The sequence below is a fragment of the Dipodomys ordii genome, unplaced genomic scaffold (assembly GCF_000151885.1).
Source record: "Dipodomys ordii isolate 6190 unplaced genomic scaffold, Dord_2.0 Scaffold1, whole genome shotgun sequence".
Taxonomy (NCBI): Eukaryota; Metazoa; Chordata; class Mammalia; order Rodentia; family Heteromyidae; genus Dipodomys; species Dipodomys ordii.
Window position 1 is genome coordinate 37,387,757 of NW_012267217.1, and position 18,841 is coordinate 37,406,597.

General features: G+C 40.2%; 1 protein-coding gene across 1 annotated transcript in view; it reads left to right on the top strand.

The window, feature by feature from the left end:
- The window catches only part of Spats2l (spermatogenesis associated, serine-rich 2-like), a 146,130-nt gene that overhangs the window by 44,403 nt on the left and 82,886 nt on the right, over positions 1-18,841 (top strand). The window contains exon 2 of the mRNA XM_013024516.1: positions 16,698-16,758. Within this exon, the coding sequence (XP_012879970.1) occupies positions 16,720-16,758 (39 nt within the window). The 5' untranslated portion in view covers positions 16,698-16,719. The remainder of the gene's footprint in view (positions 1-16,697; positions 16,759-18,841) is intronic.

Sequence of the window (18,841 nt, forward strand, 5' to 3'; positions counted from 1 at the left end):
TAACATTGTGAAAATGGCTGTACTGCCAAAGGCTATCTACAAATTCAGTATGATACCTATCAATATCCCAACCTCATTTTTCAAGGAAATAGAAGAAGCAATCCAAAAATTCATATAGAATAGTAAAAGACCCCAAATAGCAAAAACAATCCTTAGCAGAAAGAACAGTGCTGGAGGAATATCAAAGACATTTTTTTTTTGTCAGTTGTGGGGCTTGAACTCTGTGCCTGAGCACTGTCCCTCAGCTCTTCAGCTCAAGGCTAGTGCTCTACCACTTGAGCTACAGCGCCACTTCCGGTTTTCTGATGGTTTATTGGAGATAAGAGTCTCATGGCCTTTCCTGCCTGGGCTAGTTTTAAACTGTGATCCTCAGATCTCAGCCTCCTGAGTAGCTAGGGTTACAGGCGTGAGCCACCAGCACCCGGCCTCAAAGACAATTTTTTGAGAGAAGCATGTAGTGAAATGCAAATGTCTTCTCAGTATCTGATCATCTCTTTGTTGAGACTGAGTTTAGTAAATTACATATTAGCTGTTTGGTCATGCTCTAAAGCCAAGTGAAAAATTTTATGTATTTCTTTGTTTGTCACAGGATCTCTCTATGTAACCCACAATAACCTTGAACTCACTGTGTAGCCCAGGCTGGCTTCACACTTGAGATCCTGATGCCTCAGCCTTCCAAGTACTGGAATTTTCAGGGCATGTCACCCTAAATAAATCTTTTTTCTTTTTCTTTTTTTTTTGTTGGTCATGAGGCCTGAACTCTGGGCCTGGGCACTGTCCCTGAGCTCTTCAGATCAAAGCTAGTATTCTACCACTTGAGCCACAGTGACACTTCTGGCTTTTTCTGTTTATGTGGTGCTGAGGAATTGAACCTAGGGCCTCATGCATGCAAGGCAAGCACTCTATTACTGAGTCACCTTCCCAGCCCCCTAAATAAAATCTTGAATGTAACTTATGAGTTACTTTCCTGGAGCTAAGTGAAACTCAGCTAGATAGTTTTTGTCTTAGGCTTCTTTGAATTTAGTCAGAATTAAAGTATGCCTGTGTATATGTGTATGCATGTGTGTTTTGTTGTTGTTGTTGGCTAAACTAAGAACAAAAAGGCAAGTTGGATCGAAATTGAATCATTTTTAAAAAGTCATTTCCAGCATTTCGTGGAGATAATAGAAAAAAGGAGATAGGTTTTCGATTTATAACCAAAAGTGACAGGGATAGGAGGGAGAATGGAGGTGGGATGGTAATGAGGAGGAGATGCTCCTATTTGCTAAAAAAACAAAACAAAACAACAACAACAACTACAGAAAAACAAAGTAAGGGAGATACCTCTTTCTTCCAAGACAAGTGTGTAATTGAAGCCACACCACCTAATACCTCCTGCTAAGCTGACTTCTGATATCATCTAATTACTTACTACCTGCTAATCTTTTCTCCCTGCAAGAGCCAATCTTAAAACTATACTGCATTACAAACTAACTAAATACATTCCATCTAATAGAAACATAATAATTCTTTGATAAATTATTTGCTAGCTGACTTGTAGGCCCAAAGCAGGTAGGTTTTCTTTGTTACTTCACGCACAACTCCTTATTTTTTCTACAGAGGTTTCACTTCTAAACTTCCTTTTACCTGAAATATCATTTCCATCATTGCTAGTACCTATAGGCAAAAAGAGAACCTTGTTTTCCAAACTGTCTCTGATTAAACCCACCTAAATGAAACCATCTCAACCCTTTCAGAAGTTATAATCATGTTTGAATGATTCATTTACTATTCTGCTGCATTCCTCTTTCTTCTGGTCTGATACCTCCATGCCACACAATATATACCCTCCCCTCACAAGTAGTTTCAATAGTGTCAAGCTTTTGAGAAGCAAAAGACATGTTTCACAACTGGGCAATGAAATTGTTAGCATTATTTACAAAAACCAGAATCCAAACCCAGACAGCCCTGATTGCTTGTCTCTGTAAGTCGACCCAAAATGGTTACAAATAGAATCAGGGCTCTAAGAGATGGATCTATTTCATCAAACAGGTGATCAAAATCTAATATATTTGCACCTCAATTTTGCTTTAAGGTATATTGAATGACTAGCAGAAAAATCTTCCAATGGGAAATAATACACGGTATCATATTTAGTTGAGAGGCCTGTACAATATTTGAGCTACTATACAAAAACAATTTTGATTCATTCAATCTTTAGAAAAATGATTTGGAAGAGACTAAACTACATATTGCTACAGCTTGTAGACATATCATAAGCATCTGGTACTTTCTGAATTTTCCCCAATGAGAGTTGAGCCACAGGGCAATCTGGAGCTCAGTAAAATTAGAGAACTTGGTATATGTATGTAGAGCTTTTGTGCTGTAAATTAAAGGGATAAGAAAGGCCCTAAAAAAGATTTTTCAAAGAGTTTACAAAGTACAATAGATTTCAACTGCCGCACAATTACCTGTCTGTACTGGGGTTACCTGGTTGTATACTGGCAAGGTTAGTGGTCAAATATATAGAATAGGTAATTTTCATCTTTCTTATTTGGATAGAAGTGTAGGCTTTAGTGACTTGGTTACCCTGGGTACAAGTAAAATCCATGGCGGATGTTAGAAAATTGAAGGGCTCAGTGTCCTGGGTAGGGGAGGGGAGGGAGCCACACCCTCCATCATTGAGGGCTGCAGAGACAGAGCTAGAGCAGCATTTCACAGTGCTCCTTCCAATGTGTCATTTAAAGAAATAACCTAGCCAGAGTATTAAAATCTGGCAAATAAATTATTGAAACCCCATTGCTCACAGGAAAGGAATAAAATGAGAGAATGTATATTCTCTTCCCACAGGTCTTTATCGAACGCTTGTTACAGACATTGTACTCAATACTTTGAAAGAGAAAGGAAGAATGGAATTTATCAGAAAGCCTTTTAAGAGGAAGGGATTGTTTTTGTCAGTCAATTATATCTGTCGTATATTTGGAGCATTTTCAAAAATATCTATTAATTACCCCATTGCAGCATGGCAAGTGTGTGTGTGTGCGTGTGTGTGTGTGTGTGTGTGTGTGTGTGTGTGTGTGTGTGTGTCTGCCGTAGCTGCGAACTCTCACATGAGCCCATGCTACTGCTAGACCTTGAACTCAAGCCTCAAGTTCTCACTTAGCTTTTCTGCTCATGGCTGGCATTCTGCCTCTTGAACCATACCTCCAATCTGCATTTTGCTAGTTAATTGGAGATAAGTGTCTTATAGACTTATCTGCCCAGCCTAGCTTCAAACCTCAGACCTCCTGAGCAGCTAAAATTACAGGCATGAGCCACTGACTCCTAGCTCTGTTATTATAATTAGAAATTGAAAGGAAGTTTGGTTAAATAGTAAATATGGCCTCTGAAATTTGGAGCATATTAAAAATCATCAAGATGAATTACTGTATTAGAATGATACACAATTATATTAATTCCTATATCTACCATAACACATTTGCCTGAAATTAGAATGTATAGAAAGTTTAGTAATTTTTAATTTTTTTCCTACTTAGCTCCAAGATGGTACTTGAACATTGCTCTCCCTGTATGATCGATGTTTTTTGTCTTTGAAAGATAAATACCTTAGCTATGAACATAGATACTGAAGCCCTGATCACATCTTGGTTTCCTCAAGGCAGACCCAAAGCCCAGCATGATCCATGGTGAAAAGATATTGCAGTAGTAGCTTTGCTTCTGCTTGCAGCGGAGTTTGAAAGACATGGAAAATAAATGAGCCTGTGGTCATAGACAGAACTCTCTGCTTTCATATCCTTAGCATGCCTCAGGGCCTGCCACATCAGTGATAGCCTCAGTGAGGGATGGGGAATGGAACCACATGAAGGCGGTTTGTGATCAGGTCAATCAGCTTTCAAGGGCCAGTTCCATCACTAGCTCAGTATATGATCCTGACCTTGTAAGCCTCAGATTCTCACCTGTAAATTGAGGATGGGGGGAAACTAATGCCTAATGCGTAGGGTATGGAGAATCCACTTTATCCTTTTATAGTGCTTTTATTGTGTGTACAGTATGCTGGCACTCTTGTAATCACTTTACAAACACAATTCAATTGTACCACACCACCCTACAAGGTAGCTACTGTTACTGTCCACAAGTTACTGATAAGGAAATGGAGCCATTAGGAAGTAACCTGCCTCAGATCCCCCGACTGACAAGAACAGAAGTCTTGTAAAATGTCTTATTATTTTTTAGCATAAGAATCTGTATAGCAGAAATAGATAGTTTTTTGTTTTTGTTTTTTCTCTGTGATGGTGATAGAGACCTTTCCATACAGACTTTTCTGACAGTGGCTACTTTGGGACCAATGAGGCCAGATCTGAAAGAGTTTATATGGAGTCTGAGAAGCTGTAGAACATAATAGTTTTCCAAAAAAAACAAAAAACAAAAACAAAAAAAACCTCAGCAAACTGGCAGAATATATAGAAGCAACTCATCTGTAGATAGAGCGGACAAGAAGTCCTTTCAACTCTGACTCAACCCCATCCCAGGATCTCCATGTAAACCTTTCACTGAAGACTAAACAATCTACGTTGAGGCAGCTTTTTTCCTCTGGGTGAGAGGGTGTCTCCCTAATAGACTACATATTTCTAATGGTTTGTATGTCCCCATTGAGTGCAGAATTAGCTACTAGATGCTTTCACTTGGGTCTAGAATCAGGAACAGGCTTTAGAACTGAATCACTTCAGGAAGCAGTGCCAGAAATGTTTGTTAATTGATTAATATGTCAGTACTAGTGTCACTGGAAGATGAGAAGTCCTTAGCAGACAACCATACCCAGAAATTGACCTTTGGAATGATGGCTGCAGTCCCAGCCTGTACCGTCTTGCAGCTTCTACAGCAGTCAGAGTAAAGGTTACAAGTTCAGTTTTAACAGCTTTGCCTTCCCCAGGGTAAGAAGATCGAAGAACTGGACATTCACTAATGAAAGCCTAAAGGCAAAAACACTGAGCAGTTTTATAAAAAAAAAAATACCACCACCAACAAAAATACAGGAAACCATCAGGAAGCGAGGTGCTGAGTTTCAGGTGGGCGCTGCCACCAGTCCCTTCTGATTACACAGCCACACCCAAGATCCTGCCACAACCCAGCTTCTGGCTCCACCTGCGTCACTCTTACAAAGACTTTCTGGTCACAGTAAGAGCAAGGTGATAAAGGTTAGGCTAGTTGGGTAACAGAGTGTATCCGGCTGTGGAGAAAGCCAGTGGTTAGGGACTGTGCACTGGGATCCCTGATCTGGAAACCTTACAGAGTGAGTGTGATGCTGGGGAAGCTTAGGAAAAGTAGATGGATGGGGGCAGAGACATGGTAGGGGACCACACTGGTGAGTTATCTTCTGTTGGAAATCTAGACTATGCCTTAGCCCCCTGGTATTTCCTTCCCTCCTGTCTATCCTGAGTAGTCTTCATGTACTGCTGTATTCAGATGTATTCAGTGACATTTCAAGGAAGTAGGAAGAACCTGACTTTCTGAACTACTTTGAGAAAAATCATTAAATGTTTATTAAGAGAGTTCTGACTTCATACTTTGTTGGACTAGAGGGGTTTTTGAAACTGGAACATGCTCTGAATGGGTAATGGGTGTTTATTCAGTGACAACCAAGCCTCCCTCCCAGAGTTAACCATAAACAGGTAAGTTTTGTTGGTAAGGTTTACTTGGGAATTTCTTTACTAATGGAGAGTTATCGGGCAGATCCACAATCATATTTTCCTTGGAGATACTATAAGAAAGTTTAAAAAACATCCAGCCCCACACCCTTTAATAGCCAGCCTGTCTTCATGTGCCTAGTCTCACAGATAGACTTTCCACCTGTGCAGACCACATCCCAAAGCTACTCTGCCAAGAACCTTGAACCAGGTCGTTTCCGACTCTGAATTTTCTCCTCATCTCTTCATTGACTTCCTTTCTTCCTTCCTTCCTTCCTTCCTTCCTTCCTTCCTTCCTTCCTTCCTTCCTTCCTTCCTTCCTTCCTTCCTTCCTTTTTCCACCTTTCCTTCCTCCCTTTTTTGTGAACATATCTATCTGTAAGCGTCTTAGGAGCTCTGGAGCTAGGAGTTCCAAGTTCAGATCTTTGCTTGGCCACTTAATAGCTGTGGAACTTGAGCTCCTTGCCTCTCCATACTTTTTCTATAAAAAGACAATGATGAGAATACAGGTCTATACTCTACAAAGCTACTAAGAGAATAAAATAAGTTAATACAGAGAAACACAGAAAAGTGTTTCAGGGGGGAAGGGAAAGTGGGAGAAAAGATAACACTGTTCGACTGTGAAATGTACTCATTACCTTACTTGTGTAACTGTAACCCCTCTGTACATCACCTTTACAACAAAATAAAAAAATTTAAAGAAAAGTGCTTTAAAAAGTATGCATTTGGTTAAGGATTAGCAGCATTCTCCACCATGCATGGTGCATTGTCAGTATTAAATGAATGCTTTCAAATAATAAGGGGATATGTTGCCTGTTTGTAGTAATTACCCATAGTCCATAGAAAAGAAGGGAAAGAATGAAAAGAAAAAGCATGCAATTTCTCTCCAGCATTTGGGGAGTGGTGGTCCTGGGTTTTGGTATTCTGGGGTGTAAGGAACTAAGTAAAAATGGATTGTCTAAATCCCTTTGGGGTTTGGGATTTTCTCAGCAGGCAGTGGGGTTAGTGGAAGCCAGCCAGTATGATCTTCAGGGAGACAGCCTATTAAGGCATGCTTGGAGAGGGTGGAATTTATTCTTCTGAACCTCTTCTCTGCTTCTCAGCTTCACCGGCCACTTCACCTTTCTGAGACATCTCTGAGCATGGGCATATTTTAAAGACATGAGCTTACATCATCGTGTCTTAAAAGAACCAAGTATAATTGAATTGCTGATACAAGTGGGTACTTGTACCAGGCCCAGGTCACCGGCATCTCTATGGAAACACATGTTTGCTTTAAAACCTAGCAATCAAATGTGGATCTTTATAGAGCCAGTGTCGGGTCACTTTTAGAAAAAGGCATTTATTTATATTCTCCAGTCGTCAGAGACCTATGAAATCAAATAATTTCAAATTAAATAGAAAATCCGTGCCATGGATGAATGCTAATGGAGCTTTCCATGCCTGCCCCCCCCCTTCCCTGTGCTTGTACTGCCTGAGCTCTGCTGCGTTTATTTTCGCTGTCCTTTGCTCTTTTGCTCCCATTTGCATTCTGCTGCGGTGGGGAAGTGGTTTGGCAGTTTATGCAAAAATGGTTAATCTTCATTCATAAGCATTTGCCAGTACTAAAATGGAAAATTCAAAGTGGACCTGCCATGGGGTATGCTTTGTCCTGCCTGCCATCTCTCTGTATGTACCGCATTCACAATGCAGAGGGGCCTGCCGCCCACATACACACAGCCCTTGAGTGAAGACGTTCTCCCTTAAAGGTCTAAACTTTGTATCAGCACATCTTGCCCCCAGATCTGCTCAAGTGATATTCTAAATGATTGGAAGCTTTTATCTGCCTCTGAAAGCAAGCTTTTTCAAATAAGTATTGACTGTTAATGACCTGTTTAAATAAAACATTCAATTTTCTTCCCCCCCCCACATAAAGCAGTGACATTTCTGAACCAAAGGCTAACCCCTTGCTTTTCAAAAGAGGCTGAGCTAAAGCTTTTAAATGTGAACATTTTCTTCCGACATTTGCCCTTAAAATGCTGTTCAGTGAAGTAGTGCTAACGGAGGGTTGAGTACATTGAAGAATCTTTGAATAAAAATGCAACCTTGAGATTTATTTTCTCCAAATTAAAAACAGCTAAGTGTCACCATATGAAATTCATATTTCAGACACCACTCTCGTTCATTGTTTTTGTGTCCTCACTCCTAATTTATTAAAGCAACTTTCCTCTAAGGAACAAAATGCCACACAAGAGCTTTTATTAAACTATGGGGATTAAAACCACAGAGGAAAAAGAAAAAGAACTAAAGTATTTGGAATATCAGAGACCTCAGTAATTATGAAGCCATGGTTGAGGGAATAGGAAGAGGGTACCCAAACAGAAGAGAAAAGATTCCACAATTGAAATATTCATCAACAGTAAACCTCTTCAACACTAAATTTAGACCCTCTTAGGGTCTTTTTTGTAGGGGAGTAGTGGGATTTGAACTCAGGGCCTTGTACTTGTCCAGCTGGCATTCTACCACTGAAGCTATGTTGCTAGCTTGACTTTTTGCTGGCTGTTTTGGAGATAAAGTTTACAAGCCTTTTCTGCCTCAGCCTTGAGCCCTGATCTCAGCATCCCAAGTAACTAGGGTTTTAGGGATGCACCAACTGCACCCAGTACAATCTCAGTCTTATAGAAGGATCACTGTTTCCCTCTTCAGCTGGTATGCAGGTACTACCCCAAAAGTGCCTAGGGCACTGGATGTTTGTTTATTAACTAGCTTAAAGGTGATCTATAGAGAGAGATACCCTAGTACCTCGGAAACAGCATCCATACATTTTTTTAAATTTTTATTTTAAGGTGAAGTTTTAGCTTCCTGCACTATGGGACAGCTAAGTGTTCCCATCAACTCCAAGTCCTTTATAGACTTTCATACCCAAGAGCTATGGAGGACATCAGGTCATTTATTCCTACCTCATACTCCACAGCTAAGAGATCCAGGGTCCATAGGCTGGACAGTGGCCCATCAGGATGAATGGTGCCAGTACAGAGAGGTGTCAGCTTTCTCAGCTTTCCCTGTCAAATCCAATGCCCATTCTCCATCCCCATTTTCTCAGAGCCCTCAGTCTGCGAGGGGCTAACAACTGATAGCAGTAAGAGTCTGCAATAAATCAGTCTGATTTTGCACTTTGATCTATGCCCTAAACTAAATAAGGATGCAGATGTCTCTTAACATCATGCTCTGGGAGACAGTTGGACGCCATTTCGGCTGAGAGGCTTTTTGCTGCTTTTCAAATCATGTCACATTATTGACTTCCTACATACTCTTCCCCTGGGAGGCAGTCATGAGAAAATGTCTCAAAGTCTACATGATTGCTACCACTGTCTAGCTGTATCAAAGTCAGGTGCAAACACATTTCAAATCATTCGTAATGAAGAAACAGCTTTAGGAACTCCCCAAGCAGCACCACAGCACCTAGCAAACACCCCACTAAGCACATATTTCACATTTCACCCAAAGCAGGCAGCTACAGGGCAACAACCATCTCTTTATAATAAAAGCCCGCCTGCCCATTCCTGAGAAAGGCTAAACCTGAGAAAGTGTTGCTGTATAGTTCATTTGTCCTACCTATGTATATCACCTAGTGGCCTAGTGGGTTGAAAAGTTAGGACCCTTATGAGAAACCATATTTCTTTGTTGAGTAAATTCTTCCTTCACTTCATAGGCCATTAGCCTCATGATTTGTTTATGATGGTCTTGAGGAACTATTAGCACAATGATCATGGGCTCCAGTAAACCTACATGGGTTGAGTCCTGGCTCTGCCACTTCCTGTGGGACCTAACATGACAAAATGTTTTGTGCCTCACTTTAATAAGTATAGAATGGGGATTATCATAATTTCTACTTCATAAGGTTGTGAGGGTTGAATGAAAAATGTGTGTGTGGAGATCAGAGCGCCTGGCACATTGTATCGTCTCCATAAGCATGTTAATTATAATGAACAGTATATCAGTAAAAGTAAATAGTTAATGATGTATCATTTATAGGTAAATGACCTCCCATTTACCCACCCAGGCTTCTGTAAGAATATGTTTGTTGTGTGTAGGAGGTAGGATCATGGAAGATGCTCTCATGTTCCCATAATGGAGACTCTAGAATAGTTCCATAAAGTTTAGCCATTGGGCATCCGGCTACACTGCATTCACCCTAAAGCTCATGATTCTCTTGGTCTAGTGAGAGGCAAGTTATTTGCATTTTTAAGAACTTCCAGGGTGGTACTGAGGCTGTTTCTCTGAGAACCTACTCCAAGAATCACTACTCTAGGGTAGCTCTTCCCAACAGTATGATCTACATATGCAAATTGTTAGTTTTCTAGTAGCTGCATTTTAGGAAGTAAAAAGAAACAGATGAAATTAATAATTATATTTTATTGAGACCATAGTCCCAACATATAGTCGATGTAAAATATTAATGACACAGTTTGAGTTCTTCTTTTTTTGTACTCCACAAAATCCAGAGGCTATTTGACACATCCAGCACAGTCTTCCCCTTCTGGCTCTATAGGAAAAGTGACCTGGTGCCAATCACAACCTTTTCCTCTCCCTAATTAATATTAGGTCCATAAAGCTTTTCAATGTTCCTCAGTTGGTTCTGGTGTTAACCAGAAAGTCAACTGGATTCCCCATCCTGTGCCAACCTGCTTATTTTCCTACTCACATTTTTTCCTACTCTTAAGTTAGAAATTCTGTCTTTATTTTTCTGCCCCTTTTGGCTTACATTGTAGTAATGTATTAAATGCAACCCAAATATGCAGTATTTTTTATGATTTTATACCTCGGGACAAATTGCATCAAAAAATGTTAATATCATTATTTTGAAGTTCCTCTTCTGTCTTCCCTATGGCTTCCTAAATCCAAATCAGTGATGTAATAACTGAGAACAGGAAAGTGAACCTAAGAGCTGTCATGGTTTCCCAGAAGCAAAAGTGAAACCTTGCTAGCTCTTGTCTCCATAGGAGGGAAAACTGAGAGGAAAGTCATAAAGAGCATTGTTGTAACTTTTCAAGTTTAGTATGATTTAAGGAGAAATATAAATATGTCTTTTTGAACTTGGGAGTTTGGTAATTGATCAAGTTGCCATACATGTAAATCTCACTGAATTATATCAATTAGAAATGCTGAAACAAACTTACATGCCAGAATCTCGTAGTCATGTTTATCTTTGTTTATAAGCTAATAGATCTTGCCACTGGCATTAATGCATAGTAAACAACTTATTTGTTCAGTGAGTAGTTCACTTGGATGTAACTTGGTGCCTGAAGTGACTGGTGATAACTGTGTTTGTGTTGTATTAATTTTACCTGAGAGAAATATAGAAGTGATATATTAAAATGATGACTTTTTTCTTGATGATTGATATCGTTGCCTAGCAAGTTTTAACAATTCCCTTGATCTTTGTTTTTCTCTAAGATATATGTAAAAGGTAGAATACTTGCATATATTTGTATGCTATTTCTGAAATCAGAACTAAAATCTTAAGGAAACAAATCTTAGTACACAAGTTTTTAAAATGTTGTATAACTACCAGCGCTTATTTTGGGGAGACATCTTGTTTTCATACTGATTAACAGATTGACATGGAATATATATATCCATAGATTTAAATACAGTTATGTCACTTAAAAATGTGGACACATCCTGAGAAATATGACATTAGGTGAGTTCATTATTGTGTATACATCATAGTATATGTGTACACCCCTAGAAGAGATGGCCTACTACATTATAGGCAATATGCCATATACTGTCATGTCTACAGCCTGGCATTGACCAAAATTTGTATGTAATTCATGACTATAATTAGGTCTTGGGAATTGATCTGCTCCAATAATAGACTCAAGTGATAATAAGGATTAGAAACTAGGAACTTTCTCAAAATGTCAGAGATCCCTGTACTTTTCTTGCAGATTGCAAGCTCTTGTCATAATATAGTGAAGGACTGAGCACTGAGCCAAACATGGTAGTCCATGCCTGAAATACCAGCTGTGTAGGAGGCAGACATAGGAAGATTGAAGTTAAAAGCAAGCCCACGCAAAAATGTTCGTGAGACCCATTCCCCTAAACCAAGTAGTCCAGTTGGTCCATACTTGTAATCGCAACTATACAGGAGGATATACTTGTGATCCATGGCAACGCAAGAACCTATATGAAAAATAAAAAAAAATGGTTTGGGGAAAAAATGGTTTGGAGGACATGTCTCAAATGGTAGAGCTCTTGCCTAAGCAAGCACAAGACCCTGAATTCAGTCCTCAGTACTGAACACTCCTCCCCCCCCAAAAAAAAATGCCTACTGAATCATGTCTCGCACCAAACACATATTAACAGATTTGATGACTAATATGAGGGAATTAGGAAACTGTTGTCCCCAAACATCTGTCACTCACTGTAAGACCTAAAAATGACAACACTAGAGGCTTCTCTGGCTAAGCTAGATGTCTGCAGTTCGAAGGGCTGGGGTTTCGTGTTGCTGAATCCAGGATTTGACGTGTGGAATCTGGTAAAACTGTGCTTCCTGGAGGAAAAGTCCATTATGGAGTTCACTGGCCAGATCCAGTTCATAGCAGAGCCCAGACTCCCTAAAATGGAGTGGCCCAGCACAATTTCATTTTCATAGAGGACAGGGAGGAGTCTGCTCTGAAACATGAGCAACTGAGGCCATGTGGGTTCGAGGTGGGCTTAGGGACTCACCCCAGTCAGAAGGTGCAGACACTGAGCAAGTGCAGACACTCTGTGCTTCACCCTCTCCTGTGTACGGCAGAACCTAACTTCATACCTAACCACCTACACTCCTAACTCTTTAGAAGAAACCAAGTTTTTGATCTGTTTAGATAATAGACCTTCAACTAGTTTCTGTAACTGGAGCCACAGCCAGTTTCCCAACACTCTGTTGTACTCTGGCCAGGATTTGGAAAGGGTGTCGGGATCCTCGTGGGGAGAAGAGCTCTGTAGGCAACCTTCCACGTGGAAAAGAAATTTGGAACGTGAAATGGACAAAGAACAGCTCCCTACAATTATTTTTATCTTATCTTTGCATCTGAGAAACTCACAATAGCTTGTCTATCCTTGTAGTTGACATCACACACACACACACACACACACACACACACACACACTGACTGGTTGATCTTATTGGCATTACTACGAAAGAGTCTTCCTCTGGGTCAAGACTTTTAGGTCAAAGAGAAAGAGGTGTGTGTGTGTGTGTGTGTGTGTGTGTGTGTGTGTGTGTGTGTGTGTGTGTGTGTGTGTGTGTGTGTTGAATAAATAAATGTAGCTTATCATCCAGTGCTGCCATTTCCCCAGACCTCAGAAATGTCTGCACAGTAGACTGCCTGTCTGATTCCTCTGTGGATTGCAGCACTTCAGCGTTACCAGTGCTGCATTCCCAAATTCTAGACATCAAAGCCCAAATGCAAAAATGTAGCAAAACTTTTTCCATCGGGTTTTACACATCTATAATGGCCAAATTGGATGTGTTGAGAAGATTTAACTGGTGGTGGGCTTTTATGGCCCCAGGCCCATCCTAACAGTGCCAAATCCAGTTGCCACTATGTAATTATTCTTTTCTGTTCTTTTTTTTTTTCTGGTCCTGGGGCTTGAACTCAGTGCTTGGGCACTGCCCCTGAACCTCTTGTGCTCAAGGCTAGTGCTCTACCATTTGAGCCACAGCACCACTTCTGGCTTTTTCTGAATAATTTATTGGAGAGATAAGAGTCTCACAGGCTTTCTTGACCCAGCTGGCCTCAAATTGTGATCCTCAGATCTCAGCCTCCTGAGTAAGATTATAGGCATGAGCCCATCAGTGCTGGGCTTGGTTTTGGTTTTTGATACAGAGCCTCACTATGTAGCCCAGGTTGGCCTTGAAGAACTCATAATCTTCCTATGTCAGCCTCCCAAGTATTGAGATTATAGGTCTGCACCGAACCTAGCTCTGTCACTGCTCAATTCTTGTAGTTCCATAGGGAGCCCTCCCTCCCCCAAACCATACATAACTCACACACTGAAAAAATCCATGTATATATGATATATATGTTCACACAATGCTGGAACTTTCATTTGGATAAGGAAATCTACCCTCCAGATGTCTTCAGATACGATTCTAGGCATCTTGAAGGCATTGTGGTGACAAGGCTTTACTTATGCACGGATTCTGAGCAGAAATTCCCAATCATTTGTTCCTATTTCTCACTTACCATTTCTGTCCCCTATTAGAGATAATCAGAAAATAAACTTGTCTTTTACTAGTAACTTTCAGGGGCCAAGAGAAAACGAGGATACAACTCAAATGTTATTTGCTAGCTAGTACATTGACTTTCTTCCATATGCCAAGTCAGAGGACTAGACTTTGCCAAGTGACAGAAATGGGAGGTATGTTCAGTGAGCTAACAATGTTTGATAGTGTGCCCAAATATGCATCCGTGGCAGTACTATTTGGAAACTTCGAAGAATAAAATCTTATTGCCTAAAAATATTTGATAATACTATATGTGGATGCCTATTGGAGAATAGTGGGAGCAATAGTACAGTTAACATTTGATGCTATCAAGCTTTTATCCTAAAATCGGCCAAAAAAACCAGGCTGATGGATCTCAATCTATCTTTAAGGCTTAGGTTTAACAGAAAATAATTGGAAAGTCAGGTGTGGTAGTGATGCATACCTGTCATCTCAGCACTCACAAGACAAAAGTAGGAAGATTCAAGTTGGAGGCCAGACAAGTTGGGCTACAGAGTGAGTTCAAGGCCATCCTGGATTATATAGAAGTACACCTCAAAACATTGAGGATGTTCTCTAAACAAAACAAAATAGAGGAAGAAAGAAGAGAATTTAAATTATGTTCCTAATGTATCATCTTTAGAGACAGAGAAACTGTATTACAGTAGTAGAAAGAATGCAAGAAAGTATTTCAGTAGTATTTGATTGGCAAAAAGCATTCAACATGCAAATGGAAGTATATATTGATGATACTTTGGCCCAACTGGCTGTTAATTTCTGTACTAATTTGTACATGCCTTTAAGTCATGCATTTATTTTTCATCTCAAAAAGACTGGAACTGGGGGCTGGGAAGGTGGCTCAGTGGTAGAGTGCTTGCCTCATATGCATGAGGCCCTAGGTTTGATTCCTCAGCACCACATAAGCAGAAAAAGCTGGAAGTGGTGCTGTGGTTCAAGTGGTAGAGCATTGGCCTTGAGCTAAAATGCTGAGGGACAGTGCCCAGGCCCAAAGTTCAAGCCCCACGACCAACAACAACAACAACAAAAGACTGGAACTGTTGGGTGAAGGTGTGACTCACCTCTAGAATCCTAGCTACTAATCTGAGATCATGGTTTAGTGATCACCCAGGCAGAAATGATCATGAGTCTCTATCTCTAATTAACCCTCAGAAAGCCAGGCTGGAGATTTGGTTCAAGTAGTAGTAGAGCACTATCTGTGAAGAAGCAAGCTGAACAAACAGAGTGTTCAAGCCACAGTACCACCAAAAATAAAAGACTAAAGCTATTAAAGACTTAAGATATATTTTCCATAATAATGGTGAAGGACTATGGCTTGACGTTAGGAATATAGCTCTCAGAAGATTAAGGGATTGTTGAAATTAGAGATTGTGAATATATGCTTTTAAAAAAATTACAGGATTGACTGGTACTGGTGGCTCACACTATATTCCTGGCTATACAGGAGAATGAGACCTGAGGATCGTGGTTTAAAGCGAGCCTAGGCAGGAAAGTCTGTGATCTCCAATTAAATACCCCAAAAAAAGCCAGAATTGGAGTTGTGACTCAGGTGGTAGAGGGCTAGCCTTGAGCAAAAAAAAGCTTGGGGACAGCTCTCAGATGCTGAATTCAAGCCCCAGGACCATCACACATACAAAAACTTGCGAGATTGCCAGAAGGTTGTTCAAAACATGTTGGCGAGTGCAAAATCTGGGAGTAAGGACGCATGCCTGTGGACCCAGCTAATTGGAAGACAGAGGTGGGAGAATCACACACAGTTCAAGGGTGGCCCTAGCAAAGTTAGCTCAAGACTAACCACAAAACAAATAAACAGCAAAAAAATCAGGGATCTGGGGATGTGGCTTAAGTATCAAGAACTTGAATAGCAAGCATGGCCCCTGAGCGCAGTCCCAATCCCAAGTCCTAAAAGCAGCCAGTGCTAGTGGCTCATGCCCATAATCCTAGCTGAGATCTGAATATCACAGTTCAAAGCCAGCTCAAGCAAACAGATCCAAGACTTATCTCTTAATGAGCAAAAAGCCTGAAGGGGAACTATGGCTCAAATGGCAGAGTACCCAACTTGAACAGAAAAGCTAAGGAAGAGCGCCTGCGTGCCGCTGAATTTAATCCCCAGTACTGGCACAAAAAGGAATACTGATGTAGAAGAGAGTGGAAAGTACGGCAGGCTCATGGCTGCTTTAGCTGGAAGAGTCAGGAAGTAAACTTGAGCTGAGATGAAAAGAATGGGAAAGAAACAATCCCACTAAGATCTGAAGTGACAGCATTCCTAAGGGAAAATGAGAGGAAAGTGTTTCTCTCGCTTATACCCAAACCATTTGTACTGTTTTCTCCTGCAGTGCTTGATACAGCTGTATCCATGCAATAAATACTCTGAACATGTATGAGGTTACCTGGGTGCTGGCAGAAGCTTTGGGATGATGAGGATTTCAATGAAAAGGCTTAAATTAAGTCGTTTTCCTCCTCCCACTGTTTCTTTTTACTACCTTCTTCTTTTACATAATGAGAAAAACAGTTCGGGTGCATTTCCATCTGTCTTTGTCATTTTCCATGTGAATACAGTATGAATAAAAGTTATTTTATTGTCTTCCAGGGATCTCATAACATGCTTTTAGGACATACCTAAGTCAAATGCTTCACTTGAAAGTATATTTTACATTATAAAATAGTATTTATGATTACAACTGAATGAAATTGTTTACTATGTTGGAAAGAGAGCACAATAATAATACATTGAGCAATGAATTTTTAAACCTTAATCATTTTGTCCTCTTTTTCAGGGCTTCTTCTACTAGAAGCAAGATGGCTGAACTCAATACTCATGTGAATGTCAAGGAAAAGGTAAGATTAAGTTATACGCTAGCCCTAAAAAAAACTCCAACCTGGATAACACAGTCTCTAGCTTGTGCTGGTTAAAAACTGAATTACAGTGGAAAAAGGGAAAATGTTTTGGTCCGATACATAGTAAGTTTGTCTCACTGGTAATCTATTTAACAGAATCCTAGGTCCCATTTACTGTCTGTATGTTAAGCATGTTACAGTTGTTTTCTTGATTATAACCTCATGAAGTAGATACTATTTTCCCCCCATTGTGGAAATTAAGAAACAAAGAAGTGACATGATTTTGCTGAATCCCCATAACAAATAGAGAACAGAACTGAGATATCAACTCAGACAGTGGCTCTTCTCAACCACCTCACTGGGTTGCATATAACAGCTGGGGTATTGTATTTAACTCTCCAGAAATGGTCTCATCTGGAGAATCAACGCTTCATCTCCTGGTCTCCTGTAAAGCATTTTTCCCTGAGAGTTTCTAACTCAGAAAATCTCCCCTCCTCATTTGTTGGAGACTGACCTAGGCCTTTTCTGGTTCATGAAGAAGCTTTTTCCACCTAGGGTCACATCCCTCTCTTGCTGATAGGCGACTTTATTCTGTTAGGTCTTAACCATGAACTATAGACCATGTAGATAAGTCTGTCTAACCCGTTCTCTTGGCATCATAGGAATCAGGACCCTAGAAATGCTTTATCCATGGTCACTCAGCTGAATAGTAGAGTCTGGCCAGGAGCCTAGGCTAGCCCATATGCATGCCACCTCCCCTAGGACCACCCACAGCCTCCACTGGACTCCTAACCACTTAATGATGGGAGTTTATCTCTCATATCTTTGTATCTACACTGTACAAATATACAGAGCAAAGATGAGAGAACTAATACTTGCAGAGTCCTTGTTACATTTTCTTTCACTTCTGCAAATATATGTGCAACTCAAAACTCTTTTGAATGCCAGCAGTTTGGCAATGAACAGATAGCTGAGGCTCCTGTTTGTACAAAACTCATGTATAGGGCAGAGAAGCAGGAAATAAAACCCCCAAACACATAGATGAGCACAATCATTTCCAGCTGTGATGGCTGGGAGGAAAACAAGATGAGGAAGAGGGGGACTACTTTATTTTACATGATGTGATCAGAGAAGCACTCTTATAGCAGGTGATACTTAAGCTGAGATCACAGGTGATGAGAAAGAAACAATCATGAAAAGATCTGAGGGCTGGGAACTCTAGAAAGAGAGCAAAGCAAACAAGATACTTAAGATGGACCAGGCTGTATGCATTTGAAGAACAGGTGGCCATTGTGGTGGGGGTAGGGGCGAGGGGTGGAAGGTATTTGATGAGAGAGATGAGATTGGAGAGTACTACTTCACTGAGGCCCATTGATCTCCAAGGGACCACCAGAGCTCTTTGTATTAGAATGGGAACAAATACATTCTTATCTTACAAATGTACATTTTTAAACAGTCTTGACTAACAGCTAAAGGAAATGTAGCATTTCCTTCAGTAATGAATGTTGGCAAAGAAGAAAAATAAATTAGTAGTAGTAGTAGTTGTAGTGATGTTGGTGGTGGTGGTGGTGGTAGTGAGCTCTGAAACTTTGACAACGAGAAATACCACTTACTTTTGGTATGGATATTCTGATGTATTATTTGCTCACTCCTTCAAAATTACTGTAATTCTAAAACCTGCTGCTACATTGTTATTGGATGTGTTAATAAAGAAGCACACATATTATGTAGCTTAAAATTTGTTTTTTATTAATATTTGAACCGTATTTCAGTATGAGTAGTTTCTTTTATGATTATAGGCATTTTACGTCATGAATTTTAACACATTATTGTGAGAAAGTCCCCAAAGTTTTCACCAGACTACTGAAGCGGGTCTCTGTGTATCAATAGGTTTAAATCATGAAAGAGCCGTAGAGAACTATTTCTAGGGCAAAAGCAAGCTGGCGTAAGCAGGAGAATAACTTAGACCAACAAAATTTTTTTTTAATTTTATTTTATTTTATTTGTGAACATACTGTACAGAGGGGTTACAATTACATGGGCAGGATAATGCGTACATTTCTTACCAAGCATTGCAGCCTCC